Raw genomic sequence first — 18,372 nt, 5'->3', positions numbered from 1 at the left:
AGCTTCCCTAAAGAGGGCAGCCTTCAGATGTCTTCTAAAAGTCTGGTAGTAGTTTTTCTCTTTGACATCTGGTGGGAGGGCGTTTCACAGGGTGGGTGCCACTACCAAGAAGGCCCTCTGCCCGGTTCCCTGTAGCTTTGCTTCTCGCAGTGAGGGAATCACCAGAAGGCCCTTGACACTGGACTTCAGTGTCCGGGCAGAACGATGGGGGTGGAGACGTTCTTTCAGGTATACTGGACCAAGGCAGTTTAGGGCTTTAAAGGTCAACACCAACACTTTGAATTGTGCTTGGAAACGTACTGGGAGCCAATGTAGGTCTTTCAAGACTGGTGTTATGTGGTCTCAGCGGCCACTCCCAGTCACCAGTCTAGCTGCCGCATTCTGGATTACTTGTAGTTTCCGGGTCACCTTCAAAGGTAGCCCCACATAGAGCGCATTGCATTTGGACACTAGGAATTCTGTTTGGGTGATCAGCTCTGGGCTGACCTGCATATTCAGAGAAAGCACATGTAGGTTGGCCATTAGTCTTATATTCCACATTGATTTGATGTGACGATATGCCTGGGACCTTGTTAGGAAATTAAAGTGGTGACCACCTGGAGCCAATAGGAGGATTACCTCCACTGGACAGTCCTGCTGGGAAGGGGTCCTGGCATAGAAGGAGGGTTGCCTGGTGGTGGTTAGGGCACTAACTTATGAGAGGGCATACCAGAGACCCCCATGCCAAGGGCCCCTAGGGGCTTGTGCCCCGAGCCCCAATTTTCCTTGCCCATCCGTAATTCAATCACAGGTTCATGGAAAATTAATGGCTGCTAATTTATTTGAAGTCTCATGACACAGGATGGCATGCTCTGGGCTTTAAGTGTCTGCACTGTGATGCCCGTCTCTCTTGTCAGCGCCAAGTGTTTATTCACTTGCTTGGCAAGCAGACCTACCAAAATTGCCCCAGGAGTAAGCCTGTCCTTGGCTGGTCCAGAACAGACGCTTATCTGTTCTTCCCAGCCTGAAGCCGACAGCCCGTCGCAAGAGAATTTTGCTGAGCCCGTCCCCAGATGTTTTGCACAGCAGCTGAAGTTGCCAGAGTGAGGGAACCTGCAGGAGGACAGCATTTCTCCATCTTGCCTTGCTCTTGCTCAGAGACACCCCTTGCTCCAGAGGACACAGACCCAGCTCTGTGACCTGTTTAATTATTGCCTGTTATACAGGCATGAAGGACTCTGGGAAAGGGAAAAACCAGCACTGTCTAAGCCATTCTGTATGCTCAACACAGCTAGTGTGAGGAATTGTGAAGGGGTCAAGGCTCTGCGTTAGGCCCACTGCTGCTGCTTTTTTACAAAATTATTTTTAGTTCGTGCAAAAATGCAGAAAAGTGGGATATAAAGCTGAAATAGCATCAATTAAGAATAATGATCTGTGGTTGCAGAGATTCTAACAAATAACAATTGCTTCTTCAGTGACTTTTTTAGTAACTAAAAATATCATCATCATCATTATCATCAATCCTTTGCATTGTGAAGATTCCCTTCTGCATCCAAGGATGGAAATCAAACCACTTTCCCCTCTTTGTCGCAGGTTGCTAGGATACTGGGCGTTACCAAGGAGATGCAAAGGCTCATGGGAGTGAGCTCAGGGATGGAGCTACTCACCCTGCCCCACGGACATCAACTTCGGCTTGATTTGTTGGAAAGGTAGAGTTCGAGGGGCAGGCAAACAAAAGAGATGCTTTGGGCTGGGTGGGCAGGTCCCTCATTGCTAAGCACAGTCCTGCAATGCCTGTCTCTCCTGCAGAGATAAGGGCTGCTCCCTTTTAGGCAGCACTGTAGAGATTCAAGGGCAGGAAATGTGAAACTAGGTGCAGAGTTTAGCATTATGGCACTCTGAGCTTTTGCTTTAAAAAAAAAATATCTAGCCCTTAAGGCCCTTAAGAAACCCATTGCCCAAAGGTTCTGAATGCCCAAGGTGCTGGCTGGGGAAGTAGAAATCCGGAAGCGCTTCTTCTACACCCCTTTCTTTGCTTCCAGCTGGCTTCCTCACTTTCGTCCTTCCCTCTTCTCCTTCCTTAGGTTCCATACCATGACCATAATGATTGCTGTGGATATTCTGGGCTGCACAGGAAGCATGGAAGAGAGGGCCTCTCTTCTTCACAAGACCATCCAGCTGGCTGCTGAGCTGAAGAGTACCATGGGCAACATGTTCAGTTTTGCTGCTGTGATGGATGCCCTTGAAATGACCCAGGTACTTGTGTGAGCACAAGCAAGTGGCCTTTTTTTTGGCCACTGCCCCACCCCTACCCACAGCCTGCATTTTTGCTGATCTCTGGGTTCCCCTGAAGTCCATCAGCAAATTGGACTACCAGCATCCTCGTAGAAGGAGTTTGGGCTTTGGATACTACCAGAAGCTCCATTACACAGGTGTGCAAGACACCCTCGCTGGCTTTTTGAGTGCTTCCATAGTCAGGCCTGAAGAACTGAACCAGGACAGGTGTGCAGTTTTGGCTCAGCATGAGCCCCAGGCAGACACTGCAGTGGATGTGCAAAGAAATAAAGAAAGTGGAGTTTCCAGGCTGTTACGCTTATTTGCATTTCTGGATGATATCCAAAGCCCCTTTTAGAAACCATGAGAAGGAACCCAAGGGAACCAGAGGGACACCCCAAATCACCATATATCACCCCAGCAAACCTCTCAGTACAGGGGCTTTGTGAGCCAGGCCAGGTTTTATCCAGTATCCCTTCCAGGCATAGGTTGTTCACCTGCAGCCCCCACAATGTGTTTTGTGTTTTTTTGTTTGTTTTGTATTTTTATGTTGTGAGCTGTCCCATGATCTTTGGGTGAAAGGAGGCATACAAATTTAATAAATAAATAGCTCTGCTTCAGAGCCCCTCCCCTTACATTTCCCTTTCACCCCTTGGCTTTCAGATTTCACGTCTGGAGCAGACCTGGATGGTTCTACGCCAACGTCACACGGAGGGAGCTATTCTCTATGAGAAGAAGCTGAAGCCTTTCCTTAAAAGCCTGAACGAAGGCAAAGGTAAGCTTTGGAAGCAAGCTAGCCAACCCCCATCTTGGTGAGCCTGCCCTCAGATTGCACTCCCTGTTAGGTTACACAGAGTCTGCTGTTCTACTGCATCATCTCGTTTCACATGTTGTGTTTGTTACTTAACAGACATGGCCGGCTCTATGATGAGACAAAGTGAGGCAGCTGTCTCAGGCAGCAGTCACTCAGGGGCGGGGAGTGGACTGACCTGGGAGTACAATGCAGCCTGCACCTGGAAGGCACAGTCCTTTCAGCAGTACTGGAGTAAGACTCAGCTACCAGTCCAGTTGGCTTCTGTATACGTCTTGGAGTAGAGTGCCATCATGTCTTTTGCCTCAGACAGCAAAATGAAAGAAATGCTTAAGTTTTGAAACTAATAATAATAATAATAATATCTTTATTGTCAATGTACAACCTTTGTACAATGAAATTAACCGAGCCTCCCCCCCCCCAATCTCATTGCACTCTGTGTGCTTGTCGCACAACACACCAACCCTGAAAGTCAGTTGCACTATACAGTGGTGCCCCGCTAGACGAATACCTCACAAGACGGAAAACCCGCTAGACGAAAGGGTTTTCCGTTTTCAGAGGTGCTTCGTAGGACGAATTTCTCTATGGGCTTGCTTCGCAAGATGAAAATGTCTTGCGATTCTTGAGGGTTTTTCCGCTCCCCAACCCCTTTTTCTGAAGCGCTAAGCTGCTAATAGCCTTTTAGCAGCTAATCCGCTAATCCCTTAAGCCTTTAATAGCCGCTAATAGCCGCTAAACTGCTAATAGCGCTAATCCGCTAATGGGCTTGCTTCGCAAGACGAAAAAACCGCTAGACGAAGAGACTCACGGAACGGATTCTTTTCGTCTTGCGAGGCACCACTGTATTATTTTCCGTTCAGCAGCCTAACAGCCCACAGATAAAAACTGTTTTTAGCCTGTTGGTACGACTGATTATACTTCTGTATCTCCTGCCTGAGGGTAGAAGATTAAAGAGGTGCTGGCCGGGGTGTGAATCGTGCCTGAGAATTTTTCTCGCTCTCCTAAGGCAATGATCCCTTGCGATGTCATCTAGCGGGCTCAGGGACAGCCCATGATATCATGGGCTGTGTTCACCACCCTCTGTAAAGACTTTCTGTCCGTGGCTGTCAAGCCAACGTACCACACTGTGATACAATATGAGAGGACACTTTCTATTGTGGACCTGTAGAAGGAGGTCATCAATTGTTGTTTGACATTGTTCTTTCGCAAGACCCCGAGAAAATGGAGTCTGTTGGGCCTTCTTAACCACCTGAGTTTATATTGTTTTTCCAAGTGAGGTCTTCACTAAGGCAAACTCCCAGGAATTTAAAGGAAGAGGCTCTCTCCACACACACACACCCCAATATACAACAGGGCTAGTTCCCCTCTCTTCCTCCAAAAGTCCAACACCATCTCCTTTGCCTTGCTGATATTAAGGTGCAAGTTATTCTCTAGGCACCATGTAGAAACTAGCCTTGTATATTTATCTGTCTAGTGTTGTTTGTGTGAGCATTAGCAAATATTTCATAGAATTGTAGAATTGGAAGGGACCCCAAGGGTCATCTAGTCCAACCCCCTGCAATGAAGAAATCTCAGCAAAAGGGTCCATGACAGATGGCCAGCCAACCTCTGCTTTAAAACCTCCAGTGAAGGTTTTGCTTTTAATTCGATGCTGTGATCCAGTGCGCATAGCAAAGAATTTGCATGCGAGAGACATAGAAACATGGGAAGCTGCTTTATGCCAGGCCCATGTTGTCCAGCATTACCTGCTTTGATGAGCAGCAGCTTTCTAGAATCTAGACCATCATCATTATCCTCCTCTAAACCACTTTTACATTTTTCTTTAAGCACAGTGCCCAGAACTGGCCATAGTACTCCAGGTGAGGTCTGACTAATGCAGTGCAATTTCTTTAATATTGCCAGGGAAGGGTTGGTGGGCATAGCCGGATTAGTATAGTGCAGACCAGGAACCTCAAACTTGTAAACAGAGTATTTCTGAAGGGCTGCAGCTAGTCAAAAGGAAATGGTGCAGGGCAAGATATGCAGTGACAGCTCAGCTCCTCATATAAATAAATCCTTTTGCTTTCTTCTTCCAGAAGGCCCCCCATTGTCCAACACTACCTTCCCACACATAGTGCCCCTCATCACACTTCTGGAACGAGACGCAGCAGTTCCAGAAAACCCCGAGCCCTGGGAAAACTTGGACAATGGTGTGGAGGTAGTCATGGCCCACCTGGAAGCGGCACGAATGGTGGCTCATCATGGTGGACTGTACCACACCAACGCAGAGATGAAGCTGCAGGGTAAGGAAGGCCATGTGGAACAAAGCTCAGCTAAGAGCATGTTGGGAAGACAGAGCAGTGTGTGCCCCGTGGCCTGTTCTGCACTCCCTAAACTAGCCTGCAGCCTTCAGGCATCCTGATGCCAATGTTGACCTAAGATTGATCTGCCTGTCAACTTGGCTTCTGCATGCGGAATGTAGCAGGGGACGGTGGCATCTTCTCTTTTGCCTTGAGTAGCAATATGTTTGGGGTCCTCCTGGATCACCAGTCAGTGCTGGAGTTAGGGTGGTACAGGCGTTTCCATCCTACAGGTGTCAAAAGGGGGTGCAAAACAACAACAACAATCCCCATAATTTATATGGATACCAACCAGAAGGAATTGTTGTCAAAATAAGAAATATTTGTGCCCTCAGACCCTTAAGCATTCCCATGTGGTTTCTCTCTTTGAATTAGAAACAACAACAACAATATATTATTTATACCCCGCCCATCTGGCTGGGTTTCCCCAGCCACTCTGGGCAGCTTCCAACAAAGTATTAAAATACAGTGGTCTGTTAAACATTAAAAGCTTTCCTAAAGAGGGCTGCCTTCAGATGTCTTCTAAAAGTCTGGTAGTTGTTCTTCTCTTTGACATCTGGTGGGAGGGCGTTCCACAGGGCGGGTGCCACTACCAAGAAGGCCCTCTGCCTGGTTCCCTGTAACTTGGCTTCTCGCAGTGAGGGAACCACCAGAAGGCCCTCCACGTTGGACCTCAGTGTCCGGGCAGAATGATGGAGGTGGAGACGCTCCTTCAGATATACTGGACCGAGGCCGTTTAGGGCTTTAAAGGTCAGCACCAACACTTTGAACTGTGCTTGGAAACGTACTGGAAACGTGCTTCAAGCATGCTTGTTCTTTCATTACAGGCTTCCAGCCTCAGCCAGAGCTGCTTGAGATCTTCAGCACAGAGTTCCAGCTGCGCCTCCTGTGGGGCAGCCGAGGGGCCGAGAGCAGCCAGAGTGAGCGCTACGAGAAGTTCAACAAAGTTCTAACAGCATTGTCCCACAAACTGGAACCGGCAGTGCGATCTAGTGAGCTGTAGCCCAACAATGTGAGCTCTGGGCACGAACAGCAAGGGAAGAGCAGGGTGCAGAGAGCTGCTAGCACATTCCTCTCTACATCAGCCTTGGTAGGATGTTGCCATTGTGGGAAGTAAATCTCAGGCTGGGCATGGGGAAGCCCCATGGTTAGTTTCTGCCCATAAAAACATCTTAAGAACAAAGTAGCCAACCCAGAAGTTGGCTGTAGTAAAATGGGCCTTTTCCTGCATGAGTTACTGACAATCAACATACGATCTGTACAGGGCTGGCTTCCTGCTTTCAAAGGTTGGCAGTGACATGGCTCCTCTCACCTACCACTGGCGCCTTTCAAGCAGTGTATGAAGGATGCTTTGCTCAGATTGGTTTAATAGCCAGAATAAATAGCATTTAAGGCCTATAGAGTGGTTCATGGTTGGTTCAAAAACTCATCAGTATGAGGTAGAACCTTGCATCAACCTGCACCTGGTCAAAACGGACCTTTACACCTCACAATTGCATTTGAGTCCAGAGCAGAAATCTGGTCCCCTTGCTACCTTGCTGTTGAAGTATAATCTAGACTGGCCAGTCTCTTGTCAGCTCTTTGTTTTGTCCTCCATCAAAATTAATGAAGGCAAAAAGGCCCCTGGCATATCCATTCAGTGCTGACTCCCTATTTTGAATGTTCACAGCTGTTCCTGTGTCCAGTAAATTAAGCACGGGGTTTCTTCAAAGCCACAACTCCAGGTATTTAGCAAATAAGGCCTTAGGGGTTTTTAATTACACATAATGAGGAAGACATGGCTGCTGCTGACCATCATTCACTCTCCAACATTTGGTAAAAGCAACTAGTGATATGTCCTTTCATTCAGCATTCCTCATAATGTGTAGACAGACCGTCGCATATGCCTCTCTCCCCTGAAGCTTATAATATGCCTGAGTCCCCATTTCCACCTTTTAACATCTTAAAATTTTATTTGGCTTTGCTTCAGGGTTTGTTTGTTTGTTTCGGGGCCTTTTTCTGCTTGTAAATAAAAAGATCCACGTTGGGAGTGTGAGTGTGCGTATGTGTGTATTTGTACTCAAAAGGGACATCTTGTAAATAATTACTTGCCTCTTTATTTTTTTTTCTTGTAAATTAATGTACATATACCATGGAGTGTCTTCTCTTGATTTTTGCATACAATAAACTTTTATGCTTTTTTTCTTCAAGAAATGTTCTTTGGTAGATTTTTTCAAATTATTTTATTTCTTTATTGTTTTTAAATTGCACTTCTGTACTCAAGTGCCCATAAGCGACTTACACAGTAAAATATTAAAAAGACATTTTAAAAATAACAGCAACACACAAGTGAGTATTTCTCATCTGACAATGTATTTAATTTGAACAAGTCCAACTCATCCTGCTTAAAAGATGAGTACAGTGGTACCTCAGGTTAAGTACTTAATTCGTTCCGGAGGTCCGTTCTTAACCTGAAACTGTTCTTAACCTGAAGCACCACTTTAGCTAATAGGGCCTCCTGCTGCTGCCACGCTGTATTAGGACCAAGTTCATAACACTGCTCAACCGCAATGTTCAGTTAGTGAACTTGGGCCAGTTGCTATTCTCTCAGCTTAACCTACTTCACGAGACCATTGTGTGGACAAGCACTCTCTGCCACTCCATAAAGGCTGGAGGGAATAAGGTTAGAATTGCTCCCTGTTATTACTACATGTGCATTTGATTTTAAACCCTTGGTGAATAAGGGAGTTTCCCTTCATGTGAAGACCGGCTCTGGTGGACTGAGTGGATGAGAGCAAAAGTGTGTCCAACTGTTATGTACTGAGTTGAATAGGATCCAAACTGCAGCAGTCTGATTGGTCCTAGAACAATAGGATCCAAATTGCAGCAGTCTGATTGGTCCTAGAACAATAGGATTCAGTATGCAGCAGTCTGATTGGTCCTAGAACAATGCAGCAGTATGATTGGTTGGCAGGAACCACCCAATCATGCTCCAGATATAAGTGAATCCACAACCTGATTGGCTTACAGTAGAATTCCAGAATTAGCCAATCATGTGCAGCCCATTGTGTAAATTATGTACATAAAGCAGATACTTTGAGGGGACATTCATTCATTCCTCCTCACCACTATGAGCTGAATAAAGAGCGTGAAATCACTTTGCGACTCTGAGTATATTTCACCAACAGTCAAGAAAGTGGTTTCTGCATGTGCTGTAGAGGGAAGTGAGGGGCAAATGGGACTCATCAGCCTGGGAAGGTAGTCCGTATGGGAGAGGGAGGAAAACTCTCGATCCTAAGCCTCCCTTGTGGGATATCTTCGGGAGAAGAAAAGCCTAAGGAGTAAACTCTACATAAATCTAGAGTAAAATCTGTGAGATAGTTGGGTGGTGCATTGTACGCCTCCTTCCCTCAACTGCTGCAGCCAAGCTGGTCCCCAACATTGCTCTGCTTTCCTTTGGACCACATCAGCAAGGCCAAGGGGGTGGTCTTGTCGTATTGACAGCCCACAGCCTCCATACATACTGCCCAGGCTTGCACCATAGGGAGGTTATTTTGGTGCGGCTAACAGCAGTTTGACCACCCCCAGAAGATAGGGGTTTTTTTTTAACCTCAGCACTGCAATTCAAATTATTGGCCAATTGGTGGCAGTGTTCTTAGTACCGTCCCCCCCCCCCCCCGATAGCTTTCAAACGCAGATTTTTGAGGAGAACGGTTTATTTTATTTTATTTTAGGATGTAAATTTAAAAGAGGAACGATTTTCCAGATTGTCCATCCTGATACAAATTTCATGCAGTGTAATAGGAGGCTTAAAACAGTGTTAGACGTGAAGTAACAGAATGTATTGAGCTAAGATATGAAAACAGAAGAACAAAATAGCAATATTAGTTTTTGTACAAAATATTTTCCCAGAAGCATCTGTGATTTTGGAAGGTGACCTTAATGCCAGACTATACTGGCTGTTTGCCGTAATAAATATTGATTGATTGATTGATTAATGCCAGACTGGGCCCCAAAGATTGAGTGATTTAGAAACATTTTGGTGAATGTCTCATCTATAAATGGTAAACAGATTTGGTGATATTCAATGTGGGAGGGGGGAGCATTGAGGAAGATAAATATGGTGAATTCACATATACATCTGGCATGGGGGCATCAACAATCGACCACATAATGGTATCTCTAAATCTGGTGCCAAGTTTTAAGAATGCTGTAAGTACTGGAAGTGATCACTTTCCTTTAATTGTAATCTTAAATCTTAATGCGCAAGGTTTATATGCTGACTGTGAACCAGGGTCAAGATTGGAGGCTGATTTAAGATTTGCTTGTGTCAATGGGACTGCCTCATTCCACCTGGTATACTTGGAAATCTGCCTCATTTTAAGAGACTCCCTGCTATCTGTAAGATCACCAAAATATGTTTTACATTCCTACCAGAACCTAATTACATATCTGCAAAATTCTTATGTAATAACCACTAAACAACCCCACCCCCACATGTCTAAACCTTAGTTTGACAAAGGGTGTTTAGATATGAAGAAAATTCTTGTTGGGAAAGCTAGATATATCATCTTTACCTATGGAATGGTTGTCCCTAAAGAAGGAATATGAAAATTAAATTAAGGAAAAAAGAAACAAGTGTTGAGATTGTTAACGGAGAAATCCGAGGGCTCCCTTGGACAAAAAAACAAGGACACCAGCCAGGAATACCAGAGCAAAACAGCAGCCAGTAGGCTTGGTCTTTATTGAAGAGTGTCGCAACAGGACTCCCACCTGCCACCAGGTGAAACAAAATGGAAGCCCAGAACAAAAGAAGACCCCAACTTTTATTAGTTACTAATCCCCCAAGCTACACCTCTAGAACTACATCACAACTACATCACGACTACATCATTGACACATCACAAAAAGGAGGGGTTGAGGGAGGAGTTGTGGAGGTAACCTGAGTATCTTGTCACCTGGCTGGTTCCTCCTTTCCCCCTCCCCATGAGTCATTTCCAGAGGACAAAGGGGAGTTGGCATTTTCCTGCCCCCAGAGGGAAGAGCTGATTATTGTCCTTTGTTCCAGTCCGTGTTGAATCCACTCCCATATGTAAATCCTTTGTGACCTTGATGGTCTTCTATCTAGGACCATCAGGGTTGGCATAGCAACTGGGCAGGGCTCCTGTGTATGTGCTGGTATGCTCAAGAGATTATGGCTGCCCTGTATCAAACCTTGCCGATTTTGTAGTCCTTCCTTCATGGAGTAAAATAAAAGTGGAACGGTGCAGATCCGATGTATGGTTGATTTTCTATGAATTTATAACAGAAGCGTAGCATATGTAGTGTGTGTGTCAGAGTTTGTACAAACTGAATGATGGGGGGGGGGGTTCCTGCGACAAGATTGAACTGGCAGAAGTTAATTGCTGCATCATAGACTCATGACTCAGCTACTTTCTGGAAAATAGATCCAGAGGTTGACAAAGTAGCACACATGGATTAGATTCCCATATCCCTGTGAAGTCTTGGGAATTGTTGTTGTTGTTTAATCGTTTAGTTGTGTCCGACTCTTCATGACCCCATGGACCAGAGCACGCCAGGCACTCCTGTCTTCCACTGCCTCCCGCAGTTTGGTCAAACTCATGCTGGTAGCTACGAGAACACTATCCAACCATCTCATCCTCTGTCGTCCCCTTCTCCTTGTGCCCTCCATCTTTCCCAACATCAGGGTCTTTTCCAGGGAGTCTTCTCTTCTCATGAGGTGGGCAAAGTATTGGAGCCTCAGCTTCAGGATCTGTCCTTCCAGTGAGCACTCAGGGCTGATTTCCTTCAGAATGGATAGGTTTGATCTTCTTGCAGTCCATGGGACTCTCAAGAGTCTCTTCCAGCACCATAATTCAAAAGCATCAATTCTTCGGCGATCAGCCTTCTTTATGGTCCAGTTCTCACTTCCATACATCACTACTGGGGAAACCGTAGCTTTAACTATACGGATCTTTGTTGGCAAGTAATCTTGGGAATTACTTTATATCAAAAACATCAGAAATAAAAGCAATTATTGTAGCAACAGTAAAAATCCAAAAACAGTGCATATAAAATCAGTTAAATTTCTGGGAAATATATACTGGTATATATATTTAAATGTCTAAAACATATCCCTCCGGGCAACCCAGTCACGTGGCAGCTTATAAATAATAGTAATTTTTATTAAGCCTATTCGGAGAAGGACCTCTGGTGCCAGACTTAACAAATAGGTAGGCTTTTTTGAAAAAGAAATGGAAAAAACCTAACGTTTTCAATGAATATATCCCCTCCACAGACACCTCTGTGATGAAGGCATTAAAATATCCTGTTCCTCTTCAATAAAAGAGAAAAGGGGAGACCAGATTGTATCAAAGGTATCTTTTTTGGAGATGCCTTTGATTAGTCACCAATGGTATGTGAGGCGTTCTGATACAGCAGGCATGTCCAACTTCAAGTAGCCTGTGATCTACGATCCAATATCAAAAACAAGCAGTGATCTACCACCCAGGGATGGGTGGGTGGGTGCTGGCTACTTCCCCCGAAGGGGCAAGGATGGGTGCAGGGTGGGCGGCAGGGATGGGTGCAATTCCACTAAATAATTGGTCCATTGTGGCGGGAGGGCTGGGGAGCAACTTGACCAAGCAAAAATTAAGGCAATTTTGCCAGCAGGAATGGCCCCTTTATGACCTCAGTGAACTTGTTGTTTGGCCTGAATTCGGAATGATAGATCACGGCATTATTTTGAAATTGTTGGAGTTCCTTAGGAACACTTGGAAATGGGATGGAACATGACTGTGGAGAATTGTTTCATGATTTGACACTGAAACCTGCTATGACAAAGCCTTGTAAGTTTCTGCCAGTCTTAGAAAAGGCTCCTCTGCATAAACCCTCTGCCCCCGCCCCCAGTACTTTCTGATTCTGAAGAATATGACCCTCCCCCTTATGTGTCTCACCCCAATCCTGTCCCTGTTGATGGCACTCTTGTTCACCCTGACCTGGCGCCATGCCCAATTCAAGATGCACCCTCAGTCAGAACGTCCCCATATCAGACTCGCTCATTGGTTTGGTCTCAGCATCCTGAGGACCCTGGGAGCGGGGGGAAGACAACCCAACATGGCTCCTTTTGGTGTCCCATGGACAAGCTGAGGGAATTTGGTGCTGTAGGTGGAGAAACTGAGCTAGGGGTGGCCAATGAGGTTGAAATCTCCCTGTTGGATTGCGGTATAGAGGATTTGAGCAGAGGCCTTGCTAATCTGGCTCGCATCCACATGGGTGGGACCCCCCCCCCCACCATTCTCTCATCTGCAAAGGAGGAGCAGAGCTCACCTTGAGCACTGCCTCTAATGGATATTCTAACTTTTAAGCTTCAAGCCAGGGCAAGAGGCAACAACAGCAGTTCCCACCTCTTCCTTGCAGACTCACCCTAGGGCATCAGGGCACACTCACTGCAAGAGGGGCCCTAACTTGCAGGCAGGCAATTCTTAGAGACACTCATTCAGGGGCCTGCATCTCTACCTGGTGCTGGTGGTGCAGCAGCAGCAGCCTGGCCTTAGGAGAGTCTCATTCAGTAAAATTGCATAGGCTGTCCCGCTGACCAGCCTCTCTCTGCCTGGACACCATAGCTAGCTTGTAGGGTGCCTGCCTGCCTGGCCTTTTAAACAGCCCCTGAATGAGGAGCTCTCAATGCCTCCCTTAGCTACTCACTGAGGTCACAGAGCCTGCTCTGCTGACCAGCATCCACCCCTCTGCCTGGACACCAGAGCACAGCTAGGTCAGGGAGGGAGCCAGCCAGCCTTTATAGACAGGTGAGAAAAGGAGGGGAAGGCAGCCCAGTGTGTAGCCTCTCTTGCACACCTTGTGATTTCTTGTTAGGATATGATACATTCTGCATTCTTGTACAATAGACACGGAGAGCGGTGCAGGTAACGTGAAGATGAGTAGCTGTTTGGAAGCCATCTTTTTTATCTCCAGGTTAGTTTTAGGTGTGATTTTAGGAGGGCCACGGAGTCATAAGTTACTTCTAACTTCTTCATATTCTTTTGGCATCCAGGATAACTTGACATTTCTTATCTCATTGGGGATGACAATTTTATAATCCCAGCAGTACTCAGGGTATAAACACCTTGGTTGGTTAGTTGAGGAGCTAATATTTGGTTGGTTAGTTGAGGAGCTAATATTTGTTCAGGTTGCTTTTGTCATGCCACACTGCCTCAAAGTTGTGTTCCTTGTCCTCCTTGATGCCTTTATAGCATTGGCGAGTGGGGTTCGGGACACGCAGTGGGTGCCTCACAACACAGCCCCTCTCTCTTCCTGGGCCACGACCTTCAACAGGAAGGAGTGAGGAAAAGACCACCTGTGCCCCAAGGCTCTTCAGCTCCGTGCCCAGAGTCTCATAGTCCCTTTCTATATGTTAAAGGCTGTGTGTGGCAGTAGCATTTGTACCCACATGAATCTGAAGGAAGGGGTAGTGCTCAGTGGGCTTGAGAACACTTGGCAACTTCTCCACCACATCGTCAATCAAGCACCTGGAAGACAGCGCACCTCCCAGGACATCCTGTTTCCTCCACACACTGGTGCCTCTGTTCCCCTCAGTTGGGAGACACCCATCACCACCGCTCGTCTCCTCCTCCTCTGGGAAGGGCAGGAATCATTCAATATGCTGTGCCTTCCAAAGCCGGCTTGGAGTGCTCTAAGTCTGCACCTGCTGCTCTTGAGTCTTCCCCTCTTGTCTATTGGAGCTTATTTTGATATTATGGGGATAAGTTACAAAGGCAGGAACCGTACGGTTTGAGTACTTCCTACAACTTCCTCTCGGCTGGCCATCTCCAGAGTACAATTCTCTTTTTCCAACATCGTCTCCATGGAAGATAGTAACAAACTCCAAAGGAAAATTCAGGTGACTATGTTTAAAAATGTGTTGGAAGCATTTGTGAAGATGAATGGTCAACCAGGAAAGGTGAACTGATCACCCTTTTCTCATGCCCATGCTGCTCTTCCACCTTCCATGATGATATCATCTGATTCTGATTCTAATATTCTCTTCGACCCTTCCTCACATTCTGCAGGGTTACCGTTGAGACAGCAGGAAACAACTTTGCACCATCACTATTCCGTTGCCCACTTCTTACCGGACGTCGTTCAGTAAGCAGTGCGAGGCGTGCTCTCAGATTAGATAATTGTGGTTTTTGTGTCAGCATTCCTATCAACATGGCAGGTAGGAAATTGTGCTATCTAGATGCTTTCGTGATCTGCTTCATTGTCCCATGAAGCAGACAGAGAAGCCAGTTGAGAAGTTAAGGATTTATAGCTAGGGGATGGATGAAATCTTTGGATAACTTAGAGATGGTAACATACATGCAAGTGGATGCTGTGATAGACAGCAAGAGAGAAGGGAGAAAGGCAGATTCTTTGAAAAAGCCACCCCAGTTAGTCAAGGCCCCAGTACCCCCATGGGGCTTAGATAAGCCATGACTAAGGCCCATTCAATGGCCTTCAGTGGGGCTTACCATATTTTTCACTCAATAACACGCACCTGACCATAACACGCACATAGTTTTTAGAGGAGGAAAACAAGAAAAAAAATTCTGAATGAAACAGTGGATGTATCATTTTTGTGCTTCATGCTGTGGCCACAGACATGTGATTTGACGGTGAGTTTGGGGTAGGCCAATGCAAAAATCCTGAGAATCCATGTGGATCTGTGCTTTGTAACCACATTTTTGCACCATTGCAGCCCCAGGCAACAGTGGGTGCGTGATTTTTTTGGTGCAGGCTGTAGCCATGGATATGCTATGTGATCTGATGTTGAATTTGGGGTGACCCTATGCAAAGATCCTGAGGATCCATGTGGATCCATGCTTTGTAACCACGTTTTTGTACCATTGCAGCCCCAGGCAACAGTGGGTGCGTGATTTTTTTGGTGCAGGCTGTAGCCATGGACATGCTATGTGATCTGATGGTGAATTTGGGGTGACCCAATGCAAAACAAAATTCAGGCCTCTTTGCAGAGGATATAATTTTATGTACCTCTGACCCTATCACAGCAGGCAAAATACTATGTACAGAGCTGGAACAGTTCTCCAGGGTCTCAGGATTGCAAGATACTTTTAAGAAAGCAGAGGTAATGCTTTTTCATACACCACCCCATTCATATGCAGTAGACTTTTACATCAATGTTGAAGATTCAAATAGCTAGGAAGTTTTAGATATCTGGGGGTGCAAATTGCCCATAACTTGAACAAACAAGTTGTATCAGTTTAATTATAGTACGGTTTGGAAAGCTCTAAATATGGATATAAAACATTGGAATAAATGAAGACTCTCCATTATAGACAAACTAGTTGCATTGAAAACAATGATTGTACCTCCATTTCTTTTCTTCCAGACTTGGGTGAACGCCTGAGATGGAGGAAGACCCTGGAACCCATCCCTAAAGGAATCCAAGAAAGCCCACCCACCCGTGGGAAGAAAGATAGGGGAGACCTGGCCATAAAAGGGATAGGCATACCTAACCCCCAAAAAGGGAACCCCCTAAGAAAAAAATACAAAAGCCCCAAAAGTAGAGAAAGGGGGCATCTGAGGGAACAAAATAACCCTCGGGTAAAGGCCTAAAAACACTCCAAAAGCTTCTTTCGGCTGATGCCCCCTCCCCAGCCCCCTCCCTGCCAAAGCCAGCAGCCCAATTTGGGCAGAGGCTGGCACTCCCCTCCCTGCTCACCCATGTGGATTACCCCAGCTGTTTGCAGGACCATCTGGCTCGCATCCACATGGGTGGGCACCCCCCCCCCTCACCATCCTCTCATCTGCAAAGGAGGAGCAGGAGGAGCAGAGCTCACCTTGAGCACTGCCTCTAATGGATAATCTAACTTTTAAGATTTAAGCCAGGGCAGTTCCCACCTCTCTGCTGCAGACTGACACCAGGGCATCAGGGCACACTCACTGCAAGTGGGGGCCTAACTTGCAGGTAGGAAATTCTTAGACACACTCATTCAGGAGCCTGCATCTCTACCTGGTGCTGGTGGTGCAGCAGCAGCAGCCTGGCGTTAGGGGAGTCTCATTCAGTAAAATTGCATAGGCTATCCCCACCAAAGGCTGTCCCACTGACCAGCCTCTCTGCCTGGACACCTGAATGAGGAGCTAGGTCAGGGAGGGAGACAACCAGCCTTTATAGACAGGTGAGAAAGGAAGGGAAGACAGCCTAGTGTGTAGCCTCTCTTCCAGACCTTGTGATTTCTTCTTACGATATGATGCATTCTGCATTCTTGTACAATAGACATGGAGAGGGGTGCAGGTAACGTGAAGATGAGTAGCTGTTTGGAAGCTATCTTTTTTATCTCCAGTTTAGTTTTACTCGTATGAAGGCTAATGCTGTGTAGTTTAATGCTGTAGTCCAGGCATGTCCAACTTCAAGTAGCCTGTGATCTATGATCACAGCTGTCCCTCTTCTCCCCCCACCCCCAAACCAGTGTGTGATCTCTCCCTCCCCCCCCCCCGCCATCAAAGGGAGCCTTGCAGCTGATGTGGATCCCGAGGTTGCAGAGAAAGACCCTGAGATCGACCAACCCCACAGTCAACTGGGGGCTTGCGATCAATGTGTTGTACATGCCTGATACAGCAATGTTCCAGATATTAACCCAACCTCTGTTGGTATATTAGAAGTTTCCTTCCATCACTGGGCAATAACTAACTATTGTGAACAGGAAGGAAATTAATTATTCAGATTTAAGGGTGGAGTTTGGGGTCAAATCTAGGGCTAAGAAAGCAAGTGCCGAATCAGGAAGGATATATTCAGGCAATTTTGGAGGTCAGATTAAAAGCTTTTTGCCAAAAGGCGTCGACCACTTTCACGTTTCTGGGAGCATACTGTGGCCCGGTTTCATTATCTGAAATTGGCAGGTTCACCTCTGTACTTAAATTGGGCAAAGCCCCCAGGTAGTAATTACACACCCGCACCCACCCCTCAAATTACTAAAGTCAAACTTGGAATGGTGGGCACCAGTTTTTGCTGTCCTGTTCACATGTATTGATCATACTACATGTGCTCCACCAGACTGGGGGCTTGCAATCATTATCCCAATTTACAAAAAAAGGGAATTCTAGACCAATCAGTCTCTTAAGTATCATCAGTAAATTGTATACTAGCCATCTTTTAGAGAAACTTTCTAGTTAGATGGAGGAAGAAAATTTCCTGGAGGAAGAGCAAGCATGTTTTAGGTCTGGCTGCTCATCCATTGACCAGGGATTGGTTTTACAGCATCAGAAAAATATTCTCCTGCTGGTGGAGCACTTTACACAGCTTTTATAAACTTCAAGTCTGCTTTTGACATTGTAATGGTTCTGGGGTTGCTCGTGCGTAAGCCGGTGCAAACACCTGGCTGGGTTGCCTGAGGGAACCTTTTCTGTCCGGACAGCCACTCACTCGTGGCTGTCTCAATCGCTGGCAGAATCCGTCAGTGGGCGTTTCTTAAACATCTTCCAGCAAAGAAGCTCTTTGACGCCTAGTCTTCTCCTACTCTCTCTGCGCGAAAGCCTTCTGCGCAAGGAGGGCGTAGGCAGGGGCGGACCCCTACTCTCCTCGCTGGTTCCCGGCAAGGAGTCATGGGACCGCCTCGCCGCTTCCCCCATCTGCCCCCCTTCTCCACTGGTGCTACGCTGATTCTCTTCCCCAGAGGATGGGCTACCTCTCCCAATCCCGGGACGCTCTCCGGAATCCCTCTGGATTTTGCTCTATCCCTCCGGCAGTTCCCTGACAGACATGGCAGTTCCCTGACAGACAGACTACAGGAGCTGATCTGCAACACCTGTGCCATGTTTGTCTTTTTGCTGCAGAACACGCAAAAGTACATCTGTAGCAAGCGCAGAGAATGGAGAGCAACTCCAAGCAAAGATGGAGCTTCTCAGTGGAGCTGAGCAGACTGTGGAGGAACGGCAGCACAGACAGGTGGGGAGCACCTGGGCGTAGCTGTCAACCTTCCCATTTTTTGCGGG

General features: G+C 46.5%; 1 protein-coding gene across 4 annotated transcripts in view; it reads left to right on the top strand.

The window, feature by feature from the left end:
• Nucleotides 1–7,596, top strand: part of SH2D3C (SH2 domain containing 3C) — a 72,623-nt gene extending 65,027 nt beyond the window's left edge. For all 4 annotated transcript variants that reach the window (XM_083422929.1, XM_083422931.1, XM_083422930.1 and 1 more), the window contains 5 exons: nt 1,573–1,688; nt 2,064–2,235; nt 2,917–3,028; nt 5,140–5,346; nt 6,231–7,596. In XM_083422929.1, coding sequence (XP_083279055.1) covers nt 1,573–1,688; nt 2,064–2,235; nt 2,917–3,028; nt 5,140–5,346; nt 6,231–6,406 — 783 coding nt within the window. In that variant the 3' untranslated portion in view covers nt 6,407–7,596. The remainder of the gene's footprint in view (nt 1–1,572; nt 1,689–2,063; nt 2,236–2,916; nt 3,029–5,139; nt 5,347–6,230) is intronic.
• Nucleotides 7,597–18,372: the final 10,776 nt, after the last annotated feature.

This window comes from Podarcis tiliguerta (assembly GCF_965153285.1).
Source record: "Podarcis tiliguerta genome assembly, chromosome: Z".
Lineage (NCBI taxonomy): Eukaryota > Metazoa > Chordata > Lepidosauria > Squamata > Lacertidae > Podarcis > Podarcis tiliguerta.
Note: the sequence above shows the minus strand (reverse complement) of the source record. Positions and strands in the feature narration are given on the sequence as shown.